Below are 23,223 nucleotides of genomic sequence, written 5' to 3'. Positions count from 1 at the left end.
CATTCTTTGTAGATTTTAATTTGGGGTCACTTTCTGTTACATTGGCTACTAAAGTTAAACTATTTTGATTTGTTATATTATTGTCTAATAATGAAACTTCTGATAGTGAGTAAATAAATTAAGTTGAACTTTTAGCTGTTTATCATCAAGCATACATTTTTTTACTGTAATTATGGATTGCCTGGGTGCCCTAGCATAAAACTTCAGCCTCATTCATGTTAATTCTCAAGTATATGGGTTTATGACAGTTTTCTAAAATGGATCAATTATCCATTGAAGATTAAAGTATAGGAATCATTCAAAAGGATGATTCTGAGAAACAAAAATAGCCTCATGTTAATTTCCAGTTATTTGCAACATCAGTTACAGCAACTAGAAATGACTGAATTGTTCTAAAATTATCATAAAACTGCTTAACTTTATTCAGTTTGGAAAACAGATCCCACATAGCCTTAACAAGCCTCTAAGTCTTGCTCTTTAATGACGTAATTGTTCAGAGGTGCTAATAAAGTTTCCTGGACGTGCCAATATATTTCAAATGAAACAAGATTAGATTACTCTACCAGTCTACAAGAAAGCATGCAGGTGCCCACAAGGTACGTAGAACTGAACTAGGTTCCATTTGGTGCCAAGTGACTTGCTAAAGTCATTTTTTTTGAAAAGGAAGGAGGTAAAATATGTTGACAGGACTATTATGGGTCCCCACCAAAAAGTTCCTGTAAACAAATAAGTATTTTCACAATTCCTTTGTATAAGAGTCTAGAAAGAACTATGTTAGACATTGAAATCCCATCCCTTCATGCAGCAAAAAGGGCCTGCTCTACAGGTAGCTTCCACGGCAATCTCCAGTGGTAGAAAGAGTGTGAGCTTTTGAGCGAGACAAATCAGGACTATAATTTAGGCCCTGCCATATATAGTTAGGATAACCCTGGCCAACCCATGTACCTTTTTCATCTTAAAAAAATGAGGGCTGGGTGCGGTAGCTCACACCTGTAATCCTAGCACTCTGGGAGGCTGAGGCAGGCAGATGGCTCAAGGTCAGGAGTTCTAAACCAGCCTGAGCAAGAGCAAGACCCCATTTCTACTAAAAAAAAAAAAAAATGGAAAGAAATTAATTGGCCAACTAAAAATATACAGAAAAAATTAGTTGGGCATGGTGGTGCATGCCTGTAGTCCCAGCTACTCGGGAGGCTGAGGCAGAAGGACTGCTTGAGCCCAGGACGTTGAGGTTGCTGTGAGCTAGGCTGATGCCATGGCACTCTAGCCCAGGCAACAGAGTGAGACACTGCCTAAAAAAAAAAAAAAAAAAAAATGAGTATAATAATGCTTTAGTGTACGAGTAAAGATTTTCTCATTATAACTGACAAAAACCCCAAATCCTACTCGTATAAAAAAGGTTACTTATTAGAAAACTATGAGAGGGACTCAGAGACTCCAAAGAACAGATGGTTATAGGAGCTTAAGCCAAAATAGTTCCTCAAACCTCAAGGACTGAAACCAAAAGCCTCACCACTGACAGTACTTTCTCTCTCTCTCTCTAAATCTTTACCTCTCATCTTTGCTTCTTTTTCTATGTTGGCTTCCTTTATCCCCACTGTACAGAGCTAAACTATTTAATATGGTAGCCACTAACCAAGTGTGGCTATTGTGCATTTGGAATGTCACTAGTCTGAATTGAGAAGTGGTAGTGAGTAAAATACACACCAGATTTCGAAGACTTAGTACAAATATATATATATGTCATTAATAATTTTTATTTTTATTACATGTTAAAATATTTTGAGTATAATAGGTTAAATGAAACTATTAAAATTAATTTCACCTGTTTCTTTTCAGTTTTTTTAATGTTGCTACTAGAAAACATTAAGTTACATATGTGGCTTACTTTATATTTCTACCGCACAGTGCTATCTAGAGGCTTTTCCTGCATGATGGGAAACATAGGTGCCTGTAGTCCTAGAGTCAATCAATTTATCCAGCTTAGAAACATTTCAGCAAAGAAAAAAGATTCTTCCCTTTCTACATCAGTTTTTCAATGTCCTAGGAAGGACTGTGACTGAGCAAGCTTGGATCACACATCCAGTTCTCAGACTAACTTAATCTGTGCCAGGCGATAGAGGAACTGTGATGAACAGCCCTACCAGAATCACATGGATAAAGTCGGGAAAAGAACATGGGCATGGGATACTATTACAAGAAAAAGAGAAAGAGAGATGCTAGGCAGACAAAAAAAACCAAACATCCACGGTGCCACCTCACAGGGTGGCTGTGAGGATTGAATGTAAACATGCAGCATTGCCATCTCTAACAATGGCAAGATTCGGACCAAAGTCCCTCTCTCTAAATGCTAGTGGTGACATTAAACCACACAGGCCTTGAATATGTAGGTGGCTGTGAGTCATAACACAGAATGGCAGACATAAGAAACCCAAGGGACAAGCACTTAAGATTTCTACACTCCAGTCTTCATTAAATGTATCTAAACTAATGATACGTTTCCTAAACCCTAGATGCTGACAATTTATGAGTAGGATTAATTTTTCTGAAGATTTCAGCTTTACTCTACATTGGTATGAGCTGACAATACCTTTTCAATACAAGGATCATTACTGATAATGCAGGAGAAGTTTTATTAAGCAGGTAACAATTCTGGAAATGTTTATATATTGCTCTGAATCCACTAGGAAATACAATTGGCCACAAAGTCTATAAGCACCAGTTCTCAAACTGTTCAGGACTCCTTTTTACAAGTCCTGAGAACCCCAAAGAGCTCCTGTTTATGTGTGTTACCTCTGTTGATATTCAGTGTACATGAAATTAGAACTCAGATTTAAAAAAAATAACTTTACTGAGGTTGTATCAAATGTTTTCTTCTAGAACTTTGGTAGTTTTAGATTTTACTTTGAGGTCTAGAATCCATTTTGACTTTAATTTTACTTGAGTCAGGGCATGGATTGAACCTTCTTTTTTTTTTAATATATATATATATATCTCCAATTGTTCCAGCACCATTTATTGAAAAGATTATCCTTTCTCCTCTGAATTGCCTTTGCACTTTTGTTAAAAAATCAATTGTTCATGTATGTGTGGGTCTATTTCTGAATACTCTGTTCCATTGGCTATATTTTCTTCTCTAGACCATAACCACACTGTCTTGATTACTGGAGCTTTATAACAAGCCTTTGAAATTAGGAAGTTTGAGTCCTCCAATTTTGTTCTTCTTTTTCAGAGTTGTTTTTGGTTATTCTAGGTCGTTGGTATTTCAAAATTTTAGAATCGTATTGCCAATTTCTATAATTTCTGATGAGATTTTGACTTGCTAGAATTGTGTTAGATCTATATACTAATTTAAGAAGAACTGATATCTTACAGTCTTAGGATAATGAGTCTTACATTTTACAATCTTATATCTTACAATAATGAGTCTTCTAACATATGAACATGACATTTTTGTTTATGTCTTCTTTAGTTTCTCTCAGCAACGTTTTATAGGTTTCGATACAAAGGTCTTTCATATATTTTGTTAGATTTAACCCTAAATATTTTATATTTTTGATGTTATTATAAATAGTATTTTTTAATTTCAATTTCTAATTATTTATTGTTAGCATATAGAAATAAAGTTTATTTTTATATATTGTCTTATAATCTGCTACATTGCAAAATTCACTTATTAATTCTAGAAGCTTTTTTGAATATTTCTTAGGCTTTGTGACATAGACAATCTACCATCTGTGAAACAGTTTTATTTCTTCTTTTCTATGCTGAATGCCTTTTATTCCTTTTTCTTGACTTAATGCACTGGCTAGGACTTCCAATATTAAATAGAATTGGTGACAGTAAACATTTTTGCCTTGTTAATCTTAGGGAAAAAACATTTGGTCTTTCACCATTAAGTATGATATTAACTATAGAATTTTCACAGATGCACTTTATCAGGTTGAGGAAGTTCCTTTCTATTCATAAATTCCCAAGCATTTTTATCAGGAATGGATGTTCAATCTTGTCAAATGCTTTTTCTGTGTCTATTGAGATGATCACGATTTTTATTTTTAGTTTGTTAATATGATTAGTTATACTACTGATTTTTTAATATTTAGCCTACCTTGCATCCCTCGAATAAACCCACTTGTTCATGAAGGAGCAATTATTGTTTGTTGTTTTTTCTCTCTAATCCATCACCAACTGATGGATTTGTAAAGTACATTAAAAATGAATTACTAGAAAAAGAAAAATTTTTTAGAACATACAAAATACAAACCCAACATTTTTATCATTAGATTCAGCAGACTTTTGATTATTCTGTCAACTGCTTAAATGTTTCTGAACACTCTCAATTCTGCACTTATCTCATTGTGTACCAAAACAGATGTGCTTTGTGTAGCACTGGCCACAAGGTTCTGGCTGCATCCTTTCCTCACCCTCATTTTTCCAGGTTAATCACAGAGTTAGATAATCAAGCACTCCAGCTGATATATATAATTATACAATGTACATATATATTGTGTTTATATGTGTGTGGGGGTAAGAGAGAGAGAGAGAAGAGAGAGGGAGAGAGAGAGAGAGAGAGAGAGAGAGAGAGAGAGAGAGAGGGAAACTTCAGCAAATCTGAAACATGGATCACCTGGAGACTTAATATTAATAAGTTTTACATCACTTTGAGCCCTATCATAACAGATCTGGATTTGGACTCCAGCCTCATTTCCTTCTTCCACCTCCCCAATCATTTTATATATAGTTTTTGGCAGATTTTCTCTTCCTAATACAATCCTAATAATAGTACCACCCTACCCCAAAACAATCACTAAAACCTTGAGTGGAGTATTTAAAACCTGTATCATTATGTTTTAAAAATGCCTTTCCTTTCTTACCTCCCATTACTTTGTGCACATGTTCTATGATTCAGCCCAAATTGACCATTCTACTGTTCTCCAATATGCCACTCTTGCCACCTAAAATAATGTTCATTGTTTATTTTTTTCATTCTTTTACTCTAGCTTCTCTTTTTCAAAACTAGGTTTTTCATGGGCCCATTCCAAATGTCACCTACTTTATAAAGGTTTTTCCCAGCCATATATAATCTCTCACCAACATACTAAAGAACTGTGTACTTTTTTTATGGTACTTAAATTATTCTGATTTGTATTACACTATTGTCTGCTTAGTCACCTTATGCCCCTAACCAGATTTTACTTTTATTGAGTTGTAAATCTGATTAATGAAAATGGTTTAATGAGAACAGATGACAGAAATCAACTGGAACAACCCTTTTCAGGTGCCAGGTGGTGCCTTTAAGATGTGGGTGAAGAAAATGCCACCGTAGCGGAAGGCAGCTCCAGGTAAAAAATAGTCAACTGTAATGATCACATCCCATAATTCCTGTTATCCTCATTGTGCTACCCTCACTTCCCTTTCTGGATTATGGGTTGCAATAACTCTCCCATAAACAGGCTGAAAAATTGGGCACATCCAAAAAGTGGATATGAAAGGATTAATCTACACTTCTGTTTAAAAAACCAACTGCATAAAACAAGATTAGTAAGATGAAAAGGTTTGGTTTTTTTACAAGCTCAATAAGTGCTAATTAATGTTGAAGCTCAGAGTCCTAATGAATACTGGCCTCGTCAATCCTCCCTGGAGTTTTGTGCTTATTTCTGGGCACCACAGTTTAAGAGAGATGCTAAATAGTGATCCAATCTGGAATACTGCCTGAAGAGAAGTACGAGAATGGAGAAGGATTTAAAAACCTACAGCATATATGGAAAATGTAAAGGATTAAAGGTGCCTAGCCTATAAATTTTAAAATTCAAGTGTCACTGCTGTAATATAACATACATATTCCTTTAAAAAAAACTGCATTATAGTAAATTACACACTAAAAATAAAAGGATTATGAGGAAAATATGGTTAAGGGCAGACCATTTAAGGCCTGTGCAACTTTGTAAGCACATCATTGATAAAAATCAAAGGAATTCCAGTAAAAATATTAATATACTTAAAATGACATGCTATATTCCTAATAATAAATAATGTAATACAATATGCCTCTATAGCTTACTATGTTCATCTGTATTAGTGTACTTTGCATTTACCTGTAGTTACTTAGTGATTAATATATTAATGTGCTAAAAAAAATCTATAAACCATGGCAACTTTTGGATTATACTGAAATGTTTCTACTATTCACCAACTGTGTATGAACTAATTCATGTTATTAAAGCATGCTCTGTAGCAGAAAAGACTGTACTTGAAGGACTATTGCTATATATAGGGATGGGGCAGCAAAACAGGTCAACTGATAATCATTTGAGATACACCTACATTTTAAAATTGTAATTTTGAAAAAAAGAAAACAGAAGCACACTATAAAAAATAAAAGCAAAATAAACTGTAAAACCATAAAACCAAAAGGGAAAGTTTTTTCAAATAAATTTTATAGTATATATTTAAGGTATACAACCTGATGTTATGAGATACATATAGACAGAGAAAAGGTTATTAGAGTGAAGCAACCATCATCTCAAATAGTTACTCATTTTTTTTGTTTTATGGCAAAAGCAACTAAAATCTACTCATTTTGCATGAATTCTAGATATAGTACAATTTTATTACCTGTAGTCTTCATGTTGCACATGAGCTCTTTAGACTTGTTCATACCACATGTCTATTACTTTACATCCTCTGCCCTTCACTCCTCCACCCCCCATCTCTGGTAACCACTATTTTGTTCTCTACACAGATTGGAACCTGTTTTTTAAGATTCTACATACAAGTGAGATCACACAATATTTGTCTTTCTGTGTCTGGCTTATTTCATTTAGCATAATGTCCGCCAGGCTCATCCATGTTGCAGCAAATGGCAAGATCTCATCTTTTTCAGGAATGAATAATATTCCAATGCATATACGTACCACAGTTTCTTTATCTATTCATCCATCAATGGACACTTAGGCTGTTTCCATTTTTTGGCTAGTGTGACTAAAACTGCAATGAGCATGGGAATGCAGATATCTTTATGAGATTGTGATTTCATTTCCTTTGGATATATGCCCAGAGGAAGGATTGCTGGATTATATAGTGGTTCTATTTTTAACTTCTTTAGAAACTCCCATAGTTTTTTTCCATAATGGCTACACCAATTCTATTCTAAGAAGCTACCTATGACTGCCCTTCATTTTTAGTAGGAAAATATACTATTGTCAGAATTACCATAAATGGTATTTGGAAATTCAGGGTAAGTATAAGTTTGAGTTTTAAATTCTAGGTAAGGGAAATCAGGAAAGAAGAAAAGTAAAGTAATAAACATAATTGTATCTTAATTACAAAGAAATTCTTTCTTCCTAGTCCACAATAAATTCAATAATCTACAATACAAATTAAATGACTAAATGAAATCAAAACCATTTCTTTTCTGCACCTAGTCCAAGCTCAGAAGTATTTTAAGAAACATCATATTTATTATCTCATTAATATTCCCAACAATCCTGTGTGGTGTGCACAGCTATCTTAGTGCAGATTGGCATAAGAAAACACTATAAACTGGGTAGCTTATAAAAAACTGAAAATTACTTCTTACAGTTCTGGAGGATAGGAAGTCCATGATTAAGGCACCAGCAGATTTGGTGTCTGGTAAAGGCCTGTTTCCTGGTTCACAGATGGTGCCTTCTCGCTGTGTCCTCAGGCTCACCCCTTTAGATAGCTCTCTGGGGTCTCTTTTAAAAGGGTACTAACCTTATTAGTGAGGGCTCCATCCTCATGACGTAATCACCTCCCTAAAGACCCCACCCCCTAACACGATAACTTTGGGGGTTAGGATTTCAACATATGAATTTGAGGGAGAAGGATACAAACTTTCAGATCATAGCAATAGTTGACCTCTTTTTAACAGCTGGACAAACTAAGATTTTGGAAAAGAATTCAGAGGGAAATCAAGATGGCGGAGGAGAAACACCGCCAGACAGAGTATCTCTGCAGAAAAGACAGATTCTAGCAGAAATTAGAAGAAAGAAGCAAGAAGAGGAGCATACAGCGGATGAGGGTCGGAAGGAGGGGTACCTGAGACCACAGGAGACCCCACGGGAGGAGTTCCAGAGAAGAACTGGAAGCTGAGACTGCTGGAGCAGCCCAGAGACCAGCAGGAAGGGGAGGTGGATCGGCCAAGTTTCCCCTCCCCTGCATCTTGGACTGCTGATGGGCTCCCCAGCGGGTGGACAGACCTGCAGACAACAGCCCAGAGACAGCCACCACCAGTGAGTGGTAAGCCAGTAGCGGATGGGGCACCAAGCGCCCAAATCCCTCGGGGCACCTCCATGTGCACAGACCTAAGCCACACAGCAGGCGCCATATTGCCTCGTTCTCCCCTCCGCCAACCCTACCTGCAGCTCCCCAGAGAGACAATATAGCCACCAGCCGGAGGACCTCCAGGGAACTGGACCTTCCCTTTTGGGGCCTTACAGCTGACTAAGGGGAACTCAGACTGTGAGCTCCCTACCCGCCAGCCCTCCCATGTGCTGCTGGCACGGTGATCCCAGGAGAATGGGGCAGACCCTGAGGCTGAGAGACATAGACCCAGCTTGGGCTCCCTGTGGACAAATTGGGACTGGCACTCCTCTCCCTGGTGCAGATACAGTTTGAACTCTGGGGCCCAGAGGTCAGACCTGCAGACCAGATCCCATGCACCCAGGTCTTGCATTGCCCGGGGCACAGAAGGGATATATGCGAACAGCCTACTGAGGTGTGTGTGCCTTCAGGGGTAGATCAGTGTCCTAGAGGGCAACCCTCCTTCCAAAGGGAGGCCGTGAGCCCAGCCTGCGCAGGGAACCTCCCTGCCGGCATCACAATCAGGGGAGGCCTGGTGGCGTATGGTCTGGCCTGCTGGCAGAGGTCCAGGAGTAGCTGCGGAGGGTGGAAAGACCAGACTGCAGGTCTCAGACAGCCCCACCCCACACGTAGACTTTCTGACTGAGCGGGGCCATTCCAGCCCCTCCCTGACAGCTTTGCCTGGAAGCAGAGAACAGAACTTTGACCCCTGCTAACAACAATGGTGGTACCTGAGGGCAGGCTTACCCAACACAGCTCCACCCAGACTCTCTCCTAGACCAGCCCTCACTGAGGAGGAGAAAAGGACATACCTGGAAGTCCCAGGGCCCCACCGACCACCTGAGGCACTAGAATGCCTCTCTACAGGAACAACAGCTGAAAACAGGACACAAAAACAACAGCGTAGCTTGTTCCTTCAAGCAAGTGCCACCTACTGACAGGGAGGACATCCTGCACACCCTTTTCACGGCACCTACTAACTCATCATACAGGGAGTGGTCGAATCTCACCCACAGACACCACCTAACAGCTCAGAAACTAAACAAGGCGAGTGAATACCCAAACAAAAACCTAAAGGGAAGAAACAACAACAGATCGACATGGGAAGAAATCAGCAAAGGAACTCAGGAAATATGAAGAACCAAACGGAAAACACACCCCCAAAAAGGAGCACCAGCCCCCTAGAAACAGACACCAACCAAAATCAGGCAACCAAAATGACAGAAGAGGAATTTCAAATGTGGATCATAAGAACACTCACCGAGCTGCAACAACAACTCAATAACCAACACAAAGAAACCACAAAAAGCCTCCAGAACCTGGAAAAAAAGTTCACTAAAGAGATCGACACAATGAAGAAAAGTTTAACCAAACTGCTGGAAATGAAGAATCAATTCAGGGAACTACAAAATACAGTGGAAAGTCTCAAGAACAGGGTAGATCAAACAGAAGAAAGAATCTCAGACATTGAAGATAACACCCTCCAATTAAATAAATCAGTCACAGAGATAGAGTAGAAAAACAAGAGAAAAGAGCAAAGCCTACAAGAGCTGTGGGATTATGTGAAGAAACCTAATGTGAGAGTCATAGGGTTACCGGAAGGAGAAGAAGACAACACTCAAGGGTTAGACAAGCTATTTGAAGATATAATAGAGGAAAATTTCCCAGGCCTTGCTCAAAATCTCGATATACAAGTTCAAGAAGCTCAGAGGACCCCTGGGAGATTCAATGCAAACAGGAAGACGTCACGACATGCAGTCATCAGACTGACCAAAATATCAACTAAAGAGGCCCTTCCAAGAGCTGGAAAAGAATTCAGTAAATTATATGTTATTAATAAATTATTTATAAATAAGAGAGAAGATAGAAGAAAAGAAGAAAAGCAGAAAAGGAAGGAAAGAAGGGAGGAAGAGAGGGAGACAGAGTTGAAGGTACTAATAAAATACAAAGAGACTATGGTATTAAAGCCACTCATGCTCATTGAGCCAAATCCTTTCACTAATCTATCTCTGATATACCAGGTGCCTTTGTGGAGAAAAACTCCCCTCCATAATCTAGACAAGGGATCAGCAAACTACTGCCCAAAGGCCAAAACCAGCCCAATGCCTGTTTTTTAAAATAAAGCATTTTTTGTTTTCCTTTTATAAATTCATGTTTTTAATGGCAAATAATAACTGTACATATTCATGGGGTACATAGTGATGTTTCAATACATATAATATACAGTGATCAGATCAGGGTAATTAGCATACCCATCATCTCAAACATGAAAATAAAGCTTTATTGGAACCCAGCCACACTCATTCATTTACATACTGTCTGTAGCTGCTTTCATGCTATGACAGCAGAGTTGAGTAGTTGTGACAGAGACCATATGGCACACAAGCCTAAAATTTTACTATCTTGCCCTTTAGAGAAGCTTGCTGGCCCCTGAACCAGAGTATGTATATTTTTCTCTAAGTCCTGCTTCTTTCTCGAGAAGGGACATGGAACAAGGACAATGAACTAAGAGCAGTCATGGGTCCCCTACCTAATAAAGAAAGAGGCAGTAGTTCCCTGTGAAATTCAGACCATCTCACCGCTTTCTTTGTGAGTAAGTCTCAAATGCAAATTTTGGCTCAAATTTAGCAACAATAAATCAGACTTATTGCAGAAATAAACAGCACCCTACTTTTACAGTACTTTCTTCCAGGTACACATTCCTATTTTTCTAAAAGTATGCCCACTCCTATTTGATTAGACAGAAACTATTTCCTTTAAGATAAGAAGATGAAGGTTCCCTGTGAATTCTTTATGGTCTTTCAAACACCAGACAGCTATCTTGCTTTAAAGGCAGATTTCACAAGAGTGGGTTAATGCAGTCTTTCATTTTAAAAGCTGATTATTAAGTGTGACTTTATTGGATCCAAAAAATTCCCTAAACTAAAAACTCTCAAATTCTGAGGCATCATTTACTCTGTGATTTAGAGAACAATTTTTGTGAGGTCAGCCTTTGAATTTATACTCACTTATAAGGATCAGAGAGTTTTTTAGTGTTTGCTTCTTACGCCTGGTGAGAAAAAAATTATAATCAATACATACTGCCCTAATAAGCTTGCTGGATTTTAAATAATGAGATCATTTGGGGGAAATTACCAGTTTCCTTTCTAGTAAACACATAAAACTAAATGGACTTTCCAACAATTCCAAATAATAAAAGACAATATAAGAATTCATCCAAAAAACAATTCTAAGGACATTAATCAGCCTTATTCTCTTCTTCTGGGTGCAGAGAATGTAAAATCCTCCCCTGTTCCTAAGGGAAGGTGAGAAGAAAGAGAAATTTCAAAAATTTCTCTGCAGAATTACTCAAGCATTGATGACAAGTCACAAAATGGGACTATAGTACACACACTTTTTTTAAACACTCATGCCATTACCTATTTCTCTTAACTATATGAAACAATGATATCACTTCTTGAAATGGGTTTTTCCCAGCAACATTTCCTTTAAACTTTTTAACGAGAGAGCATTAGTACAATTATCAGCATTCAAGTATATCATGAATTAAAACAATTTTGTAAAAAACCTTATGTTTATTTTGACTATTTTTTCTTCTTAATAATAATTTCACTTGATCATTTCAATTCAAGTTTCCATCCCATTTCCACAATTCAATTTGTCAAATACCCATGGAGTAAATTTCCTAATCACTTATATCCTCATTAACACCAACAATCTAGCCTCTATTCCTCTCTCACCAAATCAAATGTCTTTTATTGGTTCTAATTCCTTCAATGGCATTGGAGCATTCCCTTCTTCATGAACATTTTAAAACCTTTGGTTTACACGACTCTGAGCTCCTATTGTTCTTGTATCTACATAGCAATTCTATTCCATTAAATCGTCTGAATTCAGGCTTTCCCACAGTTACATGCTAAACTTCCTCCTTCAAAAGGCTCGCTTTGGTTTCGTTATCCCACTGACTCTCCACCTAGACCTCTTAGCACCTCTCTTGCCCTAGCTGCCAATAATCAAGACTAGACATTTTGTCAACAGCTCCAAATAAACATTTATGGTCTTGGTCAAGTAACCTGAATTTCTCAGCACTTCTTTTTATTCTTATGTCAATTAAGTGAATTTGCCAGAGGATGAAACAGTAGGGACTTCATAGCTAGAAGGAAGAGCACAAGCAAAGTGACAGCTCTGAGAAATCTCACAGCCCTAGCAGGACAGCGGGGAGGGCTGCCTGCTTCAGATTAAAAGCACATGTTAGGGAGCAGTATAAAATGACACTGCCTGGGAGGGCAGGCTCTGTAAGCAGCATCCAATAAGAAACTATTACTGGTTTCAAGAGAAGATTAAAGCAGACTACTCTAGTAGTAACACTGCAAAATGATTGGGCATGGAGGAAATAGAGGCAAGGAAATAAAATAGGAAGCTATTACTATGGTAACCCAATTACAAGGGGATTAAGACTACCTGCTTAATGAATTCTAAAATCAATCTCCTAGCATTCAAGATTTTTTCCATTTGTCTTTCCTGTTTTTATCTCTCAACTGAGAGATAAAAGATACTTACAAGAAGTATCTCTTGCAGCCTAGATTACTACTTCTCCAAATAAGTATGTCCACACAGTCCTGCCACTGATTGTGTGTTCAAAAGTATACCTGATCTGTTCTTCCTCCCTTTCTAGCCTTAAAAATCTCTACCTCTTTAAAGGTCTAATTAATGCCCAAACTTGGTTATAAAGGTTTCTCTAATCATTACAATTCATAACAATCTTTAGTTTTGTTTTTTTTTTAAGGCTACTGCACACGTAGCATACAAATTAGCATTTAACTATTTCTCTTTTTTGAGACAGAGTCTTGCTCTGTTGCCCCAGCTAGAGTGCAGTGGCGTCACCTAGCTCACTGCAACCTCTAACTCCTGGGCTCAAGCGATCCTTCTTTCTCAGCCTTCCAAGTAGCTGGAACTACAGGCAAGAGCCACAGCATCCAGCCTCCTTTCAATTAATGTTTGTTAACTTTGTCTTATCAACTATATTATGAGGTATTAGAGTACAATGATTATGCTTGAATTTCTTTCGTGTTGTTTGTCTAATCCTAGTGTCATTTTAAGTCAAATCAATATTTAGATGTTCTTCAGTGTACTGCACTCCAAAAACAAGCCAAGCCCATTGTGGGCACTCTGTCGCATTTGTGATGAGCAGCTCAGGATAGTGGGTAAGGCTTAGAATACTGGGTGGGATTCCAGTTCAAGGCTCTCCTTCTGTCAACCAGTGGGTAAGATCTCCCTTATCACCACACTGCATAGTGTAAATCAATGAACGGGAATAAGAGTCTTCTGCTGGCTACCTAATTATAAGACTCTTAGATTTTAGAACAATGATCACAAATGAACCCACAGGCATGGCAAATACACAGAGGTATTCTGTTTAGCCTGCACAGTATTTCTTAAAAATATTTATCATTGCTATTACTTAAAAGGCAGTTGTTTTTCATATAAAAAAAAAAGCCTGAGTCTTTCAGCTCTTTTTAATAATATCTGCATATCTGGCAACACTGGCCCAAACTCTCACATGGAAAACAATTCTGTAGCTGTATAACAGCTGTTGTCTTTAGATGAAGCACATATGTGCTAGTTCGTTACAGTTCTTACCATTTCCTACTATATTGTATCAAGTCAGATTCACTCCTTTTCAGTATCTGCCTGGCCCTGTGAACATTGGCAGTGGCTACCTAGGTTTGATTAGAAAGCAGGCTGACTCTAAGTAGGTAACCTGCTAGCCAATGTCAGGCGAAGGAGATACTTCCTACACTGAATTTTCTCACCACACAAGGACACTCAGATGCTCTCTCCCATGTCAATGACCTGCTTAGACCATCATATAGTTACAAACTAGATGCTCACTACAACTCTCTGCCTGTCTTAGGCTCCTGAACAAGTCCTGATATCCTGAACTTAATTCCTACTTTCTGCCTCTGCTTGGCAGAGTGATCTGTGTTATGCACTGATTGTGTCCTGACTGATCAGTACAGCCACAGTGGCTTCAGCAGAAGGATGAGAGCTTCATCTCCTGATACAGATGACCTATTTTAGCTTTTTCACCCTCACTTCATTTCCATATAGTGTCATGACTCAGGCTCCATAGTGGAGCTAAATTTCTGCAGGCAATCCATCAGGATGAATGGGCTGTGTGATGTTAAGTGATGCCAATAGAAGTCCATGTACTTTAGTCATAGTATATTGGTTATAACCCTGCTTCTGGCTTTGGGCTAAGGCTTAGTGATATCTAGTTTAGAGACACTACGAGAACTATTTAGACTACGTAAACAATGTGGTCTTTTCTTATCCAACAAAGAAAAGTTAACATTTATTTTCTTAGCAATAGCCACTGTCAGCAGAAAATAATTGCTATTCAAGCTTCCAGTTAAGTGGAATCCATCAACTTTCCTACATATTTCTGTATGATGCTACTAAAGGGTTCCTAGCTCTAGGATTTTAACTTCCCTATATTCTGTATAAAACATGATCATTATTTTTAAGAGGCTAATTCAAATACACATCATGTTTACAAGTAAGCTTCTATATTCTTAGCTTCTGAGTACTTCTTGTTCAGAAGATAAAATTTTTAGTAGACAATTTGAACCTTTTCTTTAGCTACCTCATTATGGAGCATGGTTTTCAAAAACAAAACCCAATGCTTTCTTAGTTAGCATCATATTGTTACGTTCAATAATTCTCAGGACAAAAATAAAGACAGAAACATACATGAGTCAGTTTTCACTACACCCTAAGAAAATTAAAAGCAGCAAATTCTAATAACTAGTCCTTGCTTAAGGAAAAGTACATAATTATTAGACAATCTTTCTTTGGTTTACTAACTGAAGCGAATACTTACACTTTTATCATTTTTGTAATCTCCCCTTTATACTGGGGACCACTATTTTTCCCGATAAACATAGCAGTTAGGAAATTCAGGGGTGCACAACTGAGCTCAAGTGGAACAGACATGGGAAAGTTGGTCTACGCCTGATCTACAGACTATTCAACATGGATTCTACTTCCTGCTATGTGGACTACAGAAACAGAGGATTTGTACATTTCCCATTTGGTATATATGAGTTTGCGCAAATAAAGAATACTACCAAATACAGAAATATTTTCCTACTGACCAAGTTTTTATGCCAATGATTTATCTAACCCTTTGATACACCTCAACCAAAAGTAAAATTCAGACTCTGAAGTCACACTTCATGTTCAGAATAAAAACACTCTATCCCATGTAAGAACCATATAATATATGATATATATATTATATATGGTATATAGTATATATTCTATCAAGTCATATTCCCAATAATTATCAAGATTATTATCTAATATAATTTATTGATTACTGAAATATTCAGGGAAACTTGTACAAGGATTCTTTCTTTAGACAGTTATAAATACTAACATAAAATTAGGAAAGTAGAAATTTTTCTTACATTAGAAAACTGAAATTAAATCACCACAGGTTGAAATACAGGGCACAGGGAAGCCAGTCAAACCTTAAATCACAACCCAAATCCTCATCTATGGTGAACATAGGCATTTGTCTTAAAGCTTCCTTCTTAGAACTTGCTCCTAGTCCCTTTAGTTTCTCTCATACTAACCCTAGACTAATCACTTAGATTCTACCTCTTTTCTGCAAAGCATTTACAGACCTTTTCCCAAAGTAGCTGTACCCCAGGCCACACTTTGCCTACATATTTTAAAGAATGCCATATACACAGGTCTAACTGGATTCTGGCTTTCTTCAGGACAGCCTAAGTTTAAAGGGGCCTGAGGTTCAAATGCTGACATAAATAAAGAACATGAAATGCCTTTTAGTGCAGCATAGTTAATATGAAATCCTACTTAAAGACAGAATGCATATTAGACAATTTCTATGAAAGTCTTTCATCCCGATATGATTATTAAATAAAAGTGATTTTTTTCCAAAGTTTAATTTACCTATACTAATTTTATCTTATACAAAAAACTCAGTTCTAAATAACTGTTAAAGCTACCTTTTCAGGTAACAATATAACTCAATGGATGTGTTTTGCTGTTGTTGTTTTAGAGATAGCATCTCATTCTATTGCCCAGGCTGGACTGGAGTGGTGCAATCATAGGTCACAGCAACCTCAAACTCCTGGGCTCAGCAATCCTCCTGCCTCAGTCTCCCAAGTAGCGGGGACTACAGGCACGTGCCACCAAACCCAGCTAATTTTTTTATTTTTGTAGAGACGGAGTCTCACTATTTTGCCCAGACTGGTCTCGAACTCCTGGCCTCAAGCAACCCTCCTGCTTCAGCCTCCCAAAGTGCTAGGATTACAGGTGTGAACCACTGTGCCCAGCCTAGAAAATAATTCAATGGATCTTCAGGCAATAAATATTTTTAGTAGAATTCAATATCTAAACAAAATGCTGGCAAACCAGTCATACAAATATTGAGTGAAATAATTATTTTTAAAGCTCATTTATATTCTCATATTGATAATCATATACTTTTACCTTGAGAAGGTATGTGGGAATATTGCTGAAATCCACTGGCAACTTCAAAAGGAAACGAGCTGAAAATTCACCAGTCTGTAGAAAGAAGGGTATAATAATAAAATTAAAATCAAAAATAGATTGTGAAATGACAATTATAGCCAAGGCCATAAGTTCAACCTGTTCAAAATGCAAGCATCTTCAATTTGGGTTTCCTAACAGCAGGCAAGAAAAGAAGGTTGGAAAAGTAGGGGAGGATCAAAAAGAATTCTTAAATTATTAGTTACTAAAAAGCACAATTTTAATTTTAAAAATCTGCATTTTAAATGTGCAATAAAATTATAATACAGTAGTATTACCTTTTTGTTTCTTAAAAGTATGAAAGGAATACATGAATATATGATTATCGTTTTTTTTAAAAAACCCAAACAATACAGACCTACCCCTTTTATTCACTTGTTTTTACTCAAGCAATCAGACCACTTCACTAATATTTATAACCCACAACCCAATAACATACATCACCATCCTTTATACTACAATGTGTCTGAAGTATATATAAAAGTCAAACTTCTACCCATGTAAAGGAGTATATCAGTGGATACCACAAATAATTTTCCTGACAGTCCATTAACATCATTATCATCAACTAATAGTTTTCAGTAATTTCTTCTATGAACTAATCTCCATAAGAAAGATGCTTAGAGATTTGGAGATTTAAAACATTTAACTAAGCTATAAATAACAACTTCTATTTTTTAAGAGAGAAAACTCATGTAAAAGAAAAAAGTTTCCCTCTCAATTTTTATGATGGGAAAGACTAATAAATCACATTTTTAAAAACTTTATTATAGTCTAGAGGACAGGTTTCCAACTGGGCTATACAGAGACCTAAGGGTTCCAGGGAACCTCTGCAAAGGCAACAAAGATGTATGCTGAGCTGATAGAATCCAGGGTCTCCATTCTGTCTCACTGCAAGTGTATAGCTCAGCTTGGTATTTTAACACAGTGGGTTTTACTTAGACATGTTTGAACAAAGAATTCCAGGGATGATCTCTAGAACTACTCTAAAGAGTGAATCTCTATCTTTTCATATTGTGACTACTAAAGAGCTCCCAATCTCTTCACTGTCTTCCCTCCTTTAAAATACGAGCAGTAGAAACTTCCCAAAACACATCTATATTCACAGCAAGCATTTACAAACATTTTTTTATGGATAGGTGGAAGAATGCACATAAGCATGCATGCACACCTCTTACATATGATTCCACAAGTAATCTCTCCTTTCTACAAACATCCTAGCAACTGGCTTCAAAGTTCCGGCCCTAATTTTAAAACTCTGACTTAAAACCTAGAAAATGCAGAAATATAAACCTTGAGCTCAGCAGACAACAGTGATAGCGAACATCTGCCTAGTTGTTTGTTGTTTGTATTACTCCTTACAACATCTTTTAACTTTCATCAGCCTCTGGCTAAGGACAGAGCATTTCTTCATCACCAAAAGCCTAACCCTGTGACAGAAAAAGCAGAAATGAAAATTGAATGGACAGAATCAAAGCTGAGGCAAGCCAGATAGAGTCACAGAAGCCACTGTGCCACCAGGAACACCAATGGTGAGAAACAGTACTGAAGCTCAGCTGAACAGCACTTCTCAGGACTGAATGCCGTTATGTGCCAGCTATTCACAACCCAACACCTGGGAGGATACTTAAGAGCCACTAAGGATCTACAAATAGCTCATCATGGTGGGTGGGAGGTTTGTGAGATCCTAGTATAATTCTTGCCTTCTGTTATAGTCCAAGATTACCAAAAAGGTGTGGTTTTGGTATTATGTTAAGCTTCCAGAGGACTTTAAAACTAACATGGCCTGTTAAGTGTGGTTCTTTAGATCAAGACACAGCTGGACCTAAGTACAAGGGGTCATACTTTGAAAGCAGTAAGTATAGAGGCAACATACAACAGTACAGAGTTAAGTAAGAGCTTATAAGAGGGCACCTAGCCCAGTGAGAGCTTGAGGGTGTGAAAAGAAACACAGAAAAGTCTTCCTTTAGTGCTGTGTACAGTGCTATAGAAGAAGAAACACCCATCCAAGAATATATTAAGCCACGGGCAGTGGCTCACACCTGTAGTCCCAGCCACTCGGGAGGTTCAGTCAGGAGGATCACTTGAGTCCAGGCGTCGAGTCCAACTTGGGCAACATAATGAGATCCTATCTCTTTAAAAAAAAAGGATACATGTTCCCAACAAATGTCCCCATTTTCTTTCTCCTATATAACTAATTTCCCCTTCTTTAGCCAATCATTCCCATCAGCATACAAACATCATTTTAAAAAAGTATTCATTGACTTCATATCCTTCTTCAGCTCCCATCTCATTTTCTTGTTCTACTTTACAAAATAATCTCCTGTAAAGAATTAGTCTCTAGTCCAGGCACAATGGCTCACGCCTGTAATCCTACCACTCTGGGAGGCCGAGGCAGGCAGTTCGCTCAAGGTCAGGAGTTCGAAAGCAGCCTGAGCAAGAACAAGACCCTGTCTCTACTAAAAATAGAAAGTAATTGGCCAACTAAAAATATATAGAGAAAAAATTAGCCAGGCATGGTGGCACATGCCTGTAGTCCCAGCTACTCGGGAGGCTAAGGCAGGAGGATCATTTAAGCCCAGGAGTTTGAGGTTGCTATGAGCTAGGCTAACGCCACGGCACTCTAGCCAGGGTAACAGAGTGAGACTCTGTCTCAAAAAAAAAAAAAAAAAGAATTAGTCTCTATTTGAGATTCACATTTCCTCTTTTATTATCCTCTCTTAAACCCTCTCCAGTCAGCCTTTCCTCCCCGCCACTCCACTACAACAGTTCATCAAAATCACCAATGACCTCTCCCTTGCCAAATCCAATGGTCATTTCTCAGTCTTCATCTTCATGTTCTGTCAGCATCATTTTGATGCAGCTGATCACTTCTTTCCTAGAACATTCTTCAGTTGGTTTCCATAGTCCCAGTTTCCAGGGTCTTTTCTCCTTCACTGGGCCTCCCTCTAGTCACTCCCTCTGAACACTAGAGCACACCCAGGCTTAACTCTAAGCCCCTTTGCTTTATCTACACTCCCCAGGTGATCTCATTAAGGCTCAGGACTTTAAATAATATTTATAAGTTGGTGATTCCTAAATTTTATAACTCCATCCCAGATATTTTCCTAATTCAAATTTCATTTATCCAACTACCATAAACAAAATCAAATTCCTGATTTTGTGCTCTTTTCTCGATATTTATTCCCTGTTGCAGTAAATGCCAATTCTATTCTTTCAGTCTCTCAGGCCAAAAACCTCAGAAGCATCTTAGACCCCTTTCTTTTTCTCTCACCCCCACGTTCAAAGTGACAGGAAATCCTGTTGAATCTACCTTCAAAATATATCCTGAATCCAACCACTTTTCACCACCTCCACACCCACTGGTCTGAACCACCATTATCTCTCACTGGACAATTGCAATTGCCCCTAACTGCTTCAGCCCATTTTCACCCTCAGTTTCTTCCCATCACAACAGGCAGAGTGATCCTTTGAACACATCAGTTAGATTATGATCCTCGTTTGCTCAAAATCCTCAAATGGTAGGGATTTAGCTCCTTTATAGAGTTATAAGACAAGGTAACAGCTGAGCAAAGATGGAAAGAGGTGAGTAAACCATGTGGATCTGGAGGAAAAACACCCCACACAAAGAGAATGGCAAGTATAAAAAGAGTTGTTGGAGGAGTGTGCCTACCTGTTCAGGGAATAGCAAGAAAGTCAGTGTTGCTGGAGCAAACAAACATTAATACTAATCAATGGTCACACAGAAACTCTGTGCTCCATGGAGCAATTTCTAAACCCCTGGAAGATGTGCAACACTCACTCATAAAATTAATGAACACTAAAATGGCTACTACATGTATGTGGAACATTCGTTAAGTCATTCCTGAGGATGTGGAGACAGGTATTTAAAAAGACCATGGGATTCAAAGAGGTTGAGGAAAAGAGTTGCAGAGATGCAGATAAATCAAACTCATTCATTCCTTCTTCATTTTTAATTTATAGAGGCCAATCACCTACCAATAAATAAATAGCCATTACTACCTACTAGTGTAAAATATCAATCTGTAGGTTAAAATGGCAATTTCAAAACTTTTAGTTTGTTAAATTCAATGCATATATATTTATTTTAAAACAACAAAAGGAACAAAATGTAGGATTTTAAAAATTAAAAGAACTTGTGTACATATAAGGTAATAGGAAAGATAATTACATATTTTGCACTTGGACTCATTTGAACTGCTTATTTTAGACCATGTACTGCATTTTAGCTCTTTTGCCCTATTTTAGTTTGTATAATATATTTTTATTCTACCAGCTATTTTGGACAAACATTCTTTTAAAAACTCTCAGATGATCCCTACTTTATCCCTTCTCAAAATGTTGATCTTAGAATTAATATAAATTTGTGTTTATTGGCAACAGTCTGATTTATACAACTAAAGTCATAATAAGAGACAGGCTGGTCCCAAGACTAAAATAAATTTGTGTTTATCAGCAACAGACTGATTTACACAACTAAATTCATAATAAAAGCTTAAGACTATGAGGGGAATTTGGTCTATTGGAAACCATAAAAAGCACTTTATGAACTCTAACTTTCAAGCCTACCATATATTGTTTGTTTTGCTATTTAAAAACAAAGAAAAGTTAGCGCTTCTTTATGACAACAATGGAAATGTTGAAAAATAAGATTCAAGAATTCAGTTTTCAATTCTGCCGCTGATTTTCCTAGTGCCCTGTTAGCCGATCTTCCTCTGTGAAACTGAGTAAATGATAATTTAAAACATATCTTAAATGTAAAGCTTAAGTGATAAATATTATACAAAGTACAAAACGCAAATGAAAAATCCTTGTTCTACTTCAGACAATGACTTTCATGTGTTTTTACATTTGCAGTTCCAACAGTTAATTCAAGCAATTTACGGTCACTCTGCTGTAATGTCAAAGATTGCTTCCACAGCATTCTTTCCTGTAAGCTGAAAATGAGACATTTAGATGCAGCCAAGTGAACAGAATAATTTGATTTTTTTTTGTCAGTCCTTGGTCAAATCTTCTCTTCGATAAATGTAGAAAATTATCTAACCTATGCCTGTTAAAATGTCAGCCTTTCTGCCAACTGCCTTAATGGCAATTTCCCCAGCATTAGCAATAAATACATGCATCCTTCCTTCTTTCAAGTTATAGTACGTTGGCAAGTAACTTATAGTAACAAGACTCCAAGTTTTGGCAATTTATTAGGTCTAAGCTTTTCTTCTGGTGATAACAGCTGTGTCGCAGTTTTCCTCTCCTTTTGGAAGTGACAGGTAGACATCTTGTATAGAACAGATTCCAAAGTCAGGTTGCTCTGTAAGGGAAAATTTTACTTGCTTTCTCAGAGACACTTTTCTTGTCAACAAATAAGCTATAATCTGAATATGACTGCTCTCTAGAGAGCTAACAGCTAGGAAACACTCAAGGTGATTATCATCTTAGCTGGGTGACAATCTGATAAGGCTGATTCTTCAAATGAACTCTAACAACCAATAAGCCTAAATCTGGAGATCATTTCTTACCACATTTATAAATATTAAATATATACTAATGTGAAAAGGAAAGCCAAAACTAGTCTAATCAGAATTTTATACTTTATAAAATGTTAAGATATATTATTGAATTATCCTCAAAATTCTGTTCAGTAGAAGCTATTTATTTATACTTATTTTAGAAATGAGAAAACCAGAGGAGGATCAAGATGGCGGACGAGAAACACCACCAGAAAGAGTGTCTCTGCAGAAAAGACAGATTCTAGCAGAAATTAGAAAAAGGAAGCAAGAAGGCGAGCATACAGCAGACGAGGGCTGGGAGGAGGGGTACCTGAGACCCCGGGAGACTCCACGGGAGGAGGCTGCGGAGGAGAACTGGAAGCTGAGACCACCGGAGCAGCCCGGAGAACAGCGTGAAGGGTAGGTAGATAATTCACCTTTCCCCTCTCCTGCATTTGGGACTGCTGGTGGGCTCCCCAGTAGGTGGAGAGACCTGCGGACACCAGCCCAGAGACGGCCTCCGACAGCTAGCGGTTAGCCTGTAGCAGGCGCGGCACCAGATTCCCAAATCCCTCGGGGCACCTCCGTGTGCACAGACCCGAGCCGCGAGGCAGGCACCATATTGCCTCCTTCTCCCCTCCGCCGACCCTACCCACGGCTGCCCAGAGAGACAATATAGCAACCAGCCCGAGGCACCTCCAGGGAACGGGACCTTCCTTTTTGGGACCCTACAGCTGAATAAGGGGAACTCAGACTGTGAGCTCCCTACCCGCCAACCCTCCAAGGTGTTGCTGGCACGGTGTTCCCAGGAGAACAG

At 37.9% G+C, this 23,223-nt stretch overlaps 1 protein-coding gene across 2 annotated transcripts in view; it reads right to left on the bottom strand.

Moving 5' to 3' along the window:
• The window catches only part of BABAM2 (BRISC and BRCA1 A complex member 2), a 398,861-nt gene that overhangs the window by 236,078 nt on the left and 139,560 nt on the right, over positions 1-23,223 (bottom strand). For both annotated transcript variants that reach the window (XM_012788308.2, XM_076000639.1), the window contains exon 6: positions 16,843-16,917. In XM_012788308.2, the coding sequence (XP_012643762.1) occupies positions 16,843-16,917 (75 nt within the window). The remainder of the gene's footprint in view (positions 1-16,842; positions 16,918-23,223) is intronic.

The sequence above is a fragment of the Microcebus murinus genome, chromosome 3 (genome assembly GCF_040939455.1).
Source record: "Microcebus murinus isolate Inina chromosome 3, M.murinus_Inina_mat1.0, whole genome shotgun sequence".
Classification (NCBI taxonomy): Eukaryota; Metazoa; Chordata; class Mammalia; order Primates; family Cheirogaleidae; genus Microcebus; species Microcebus murinus.
This window is presented reverse-complemented; position numbering and strand designations above follow the sequence as displayed.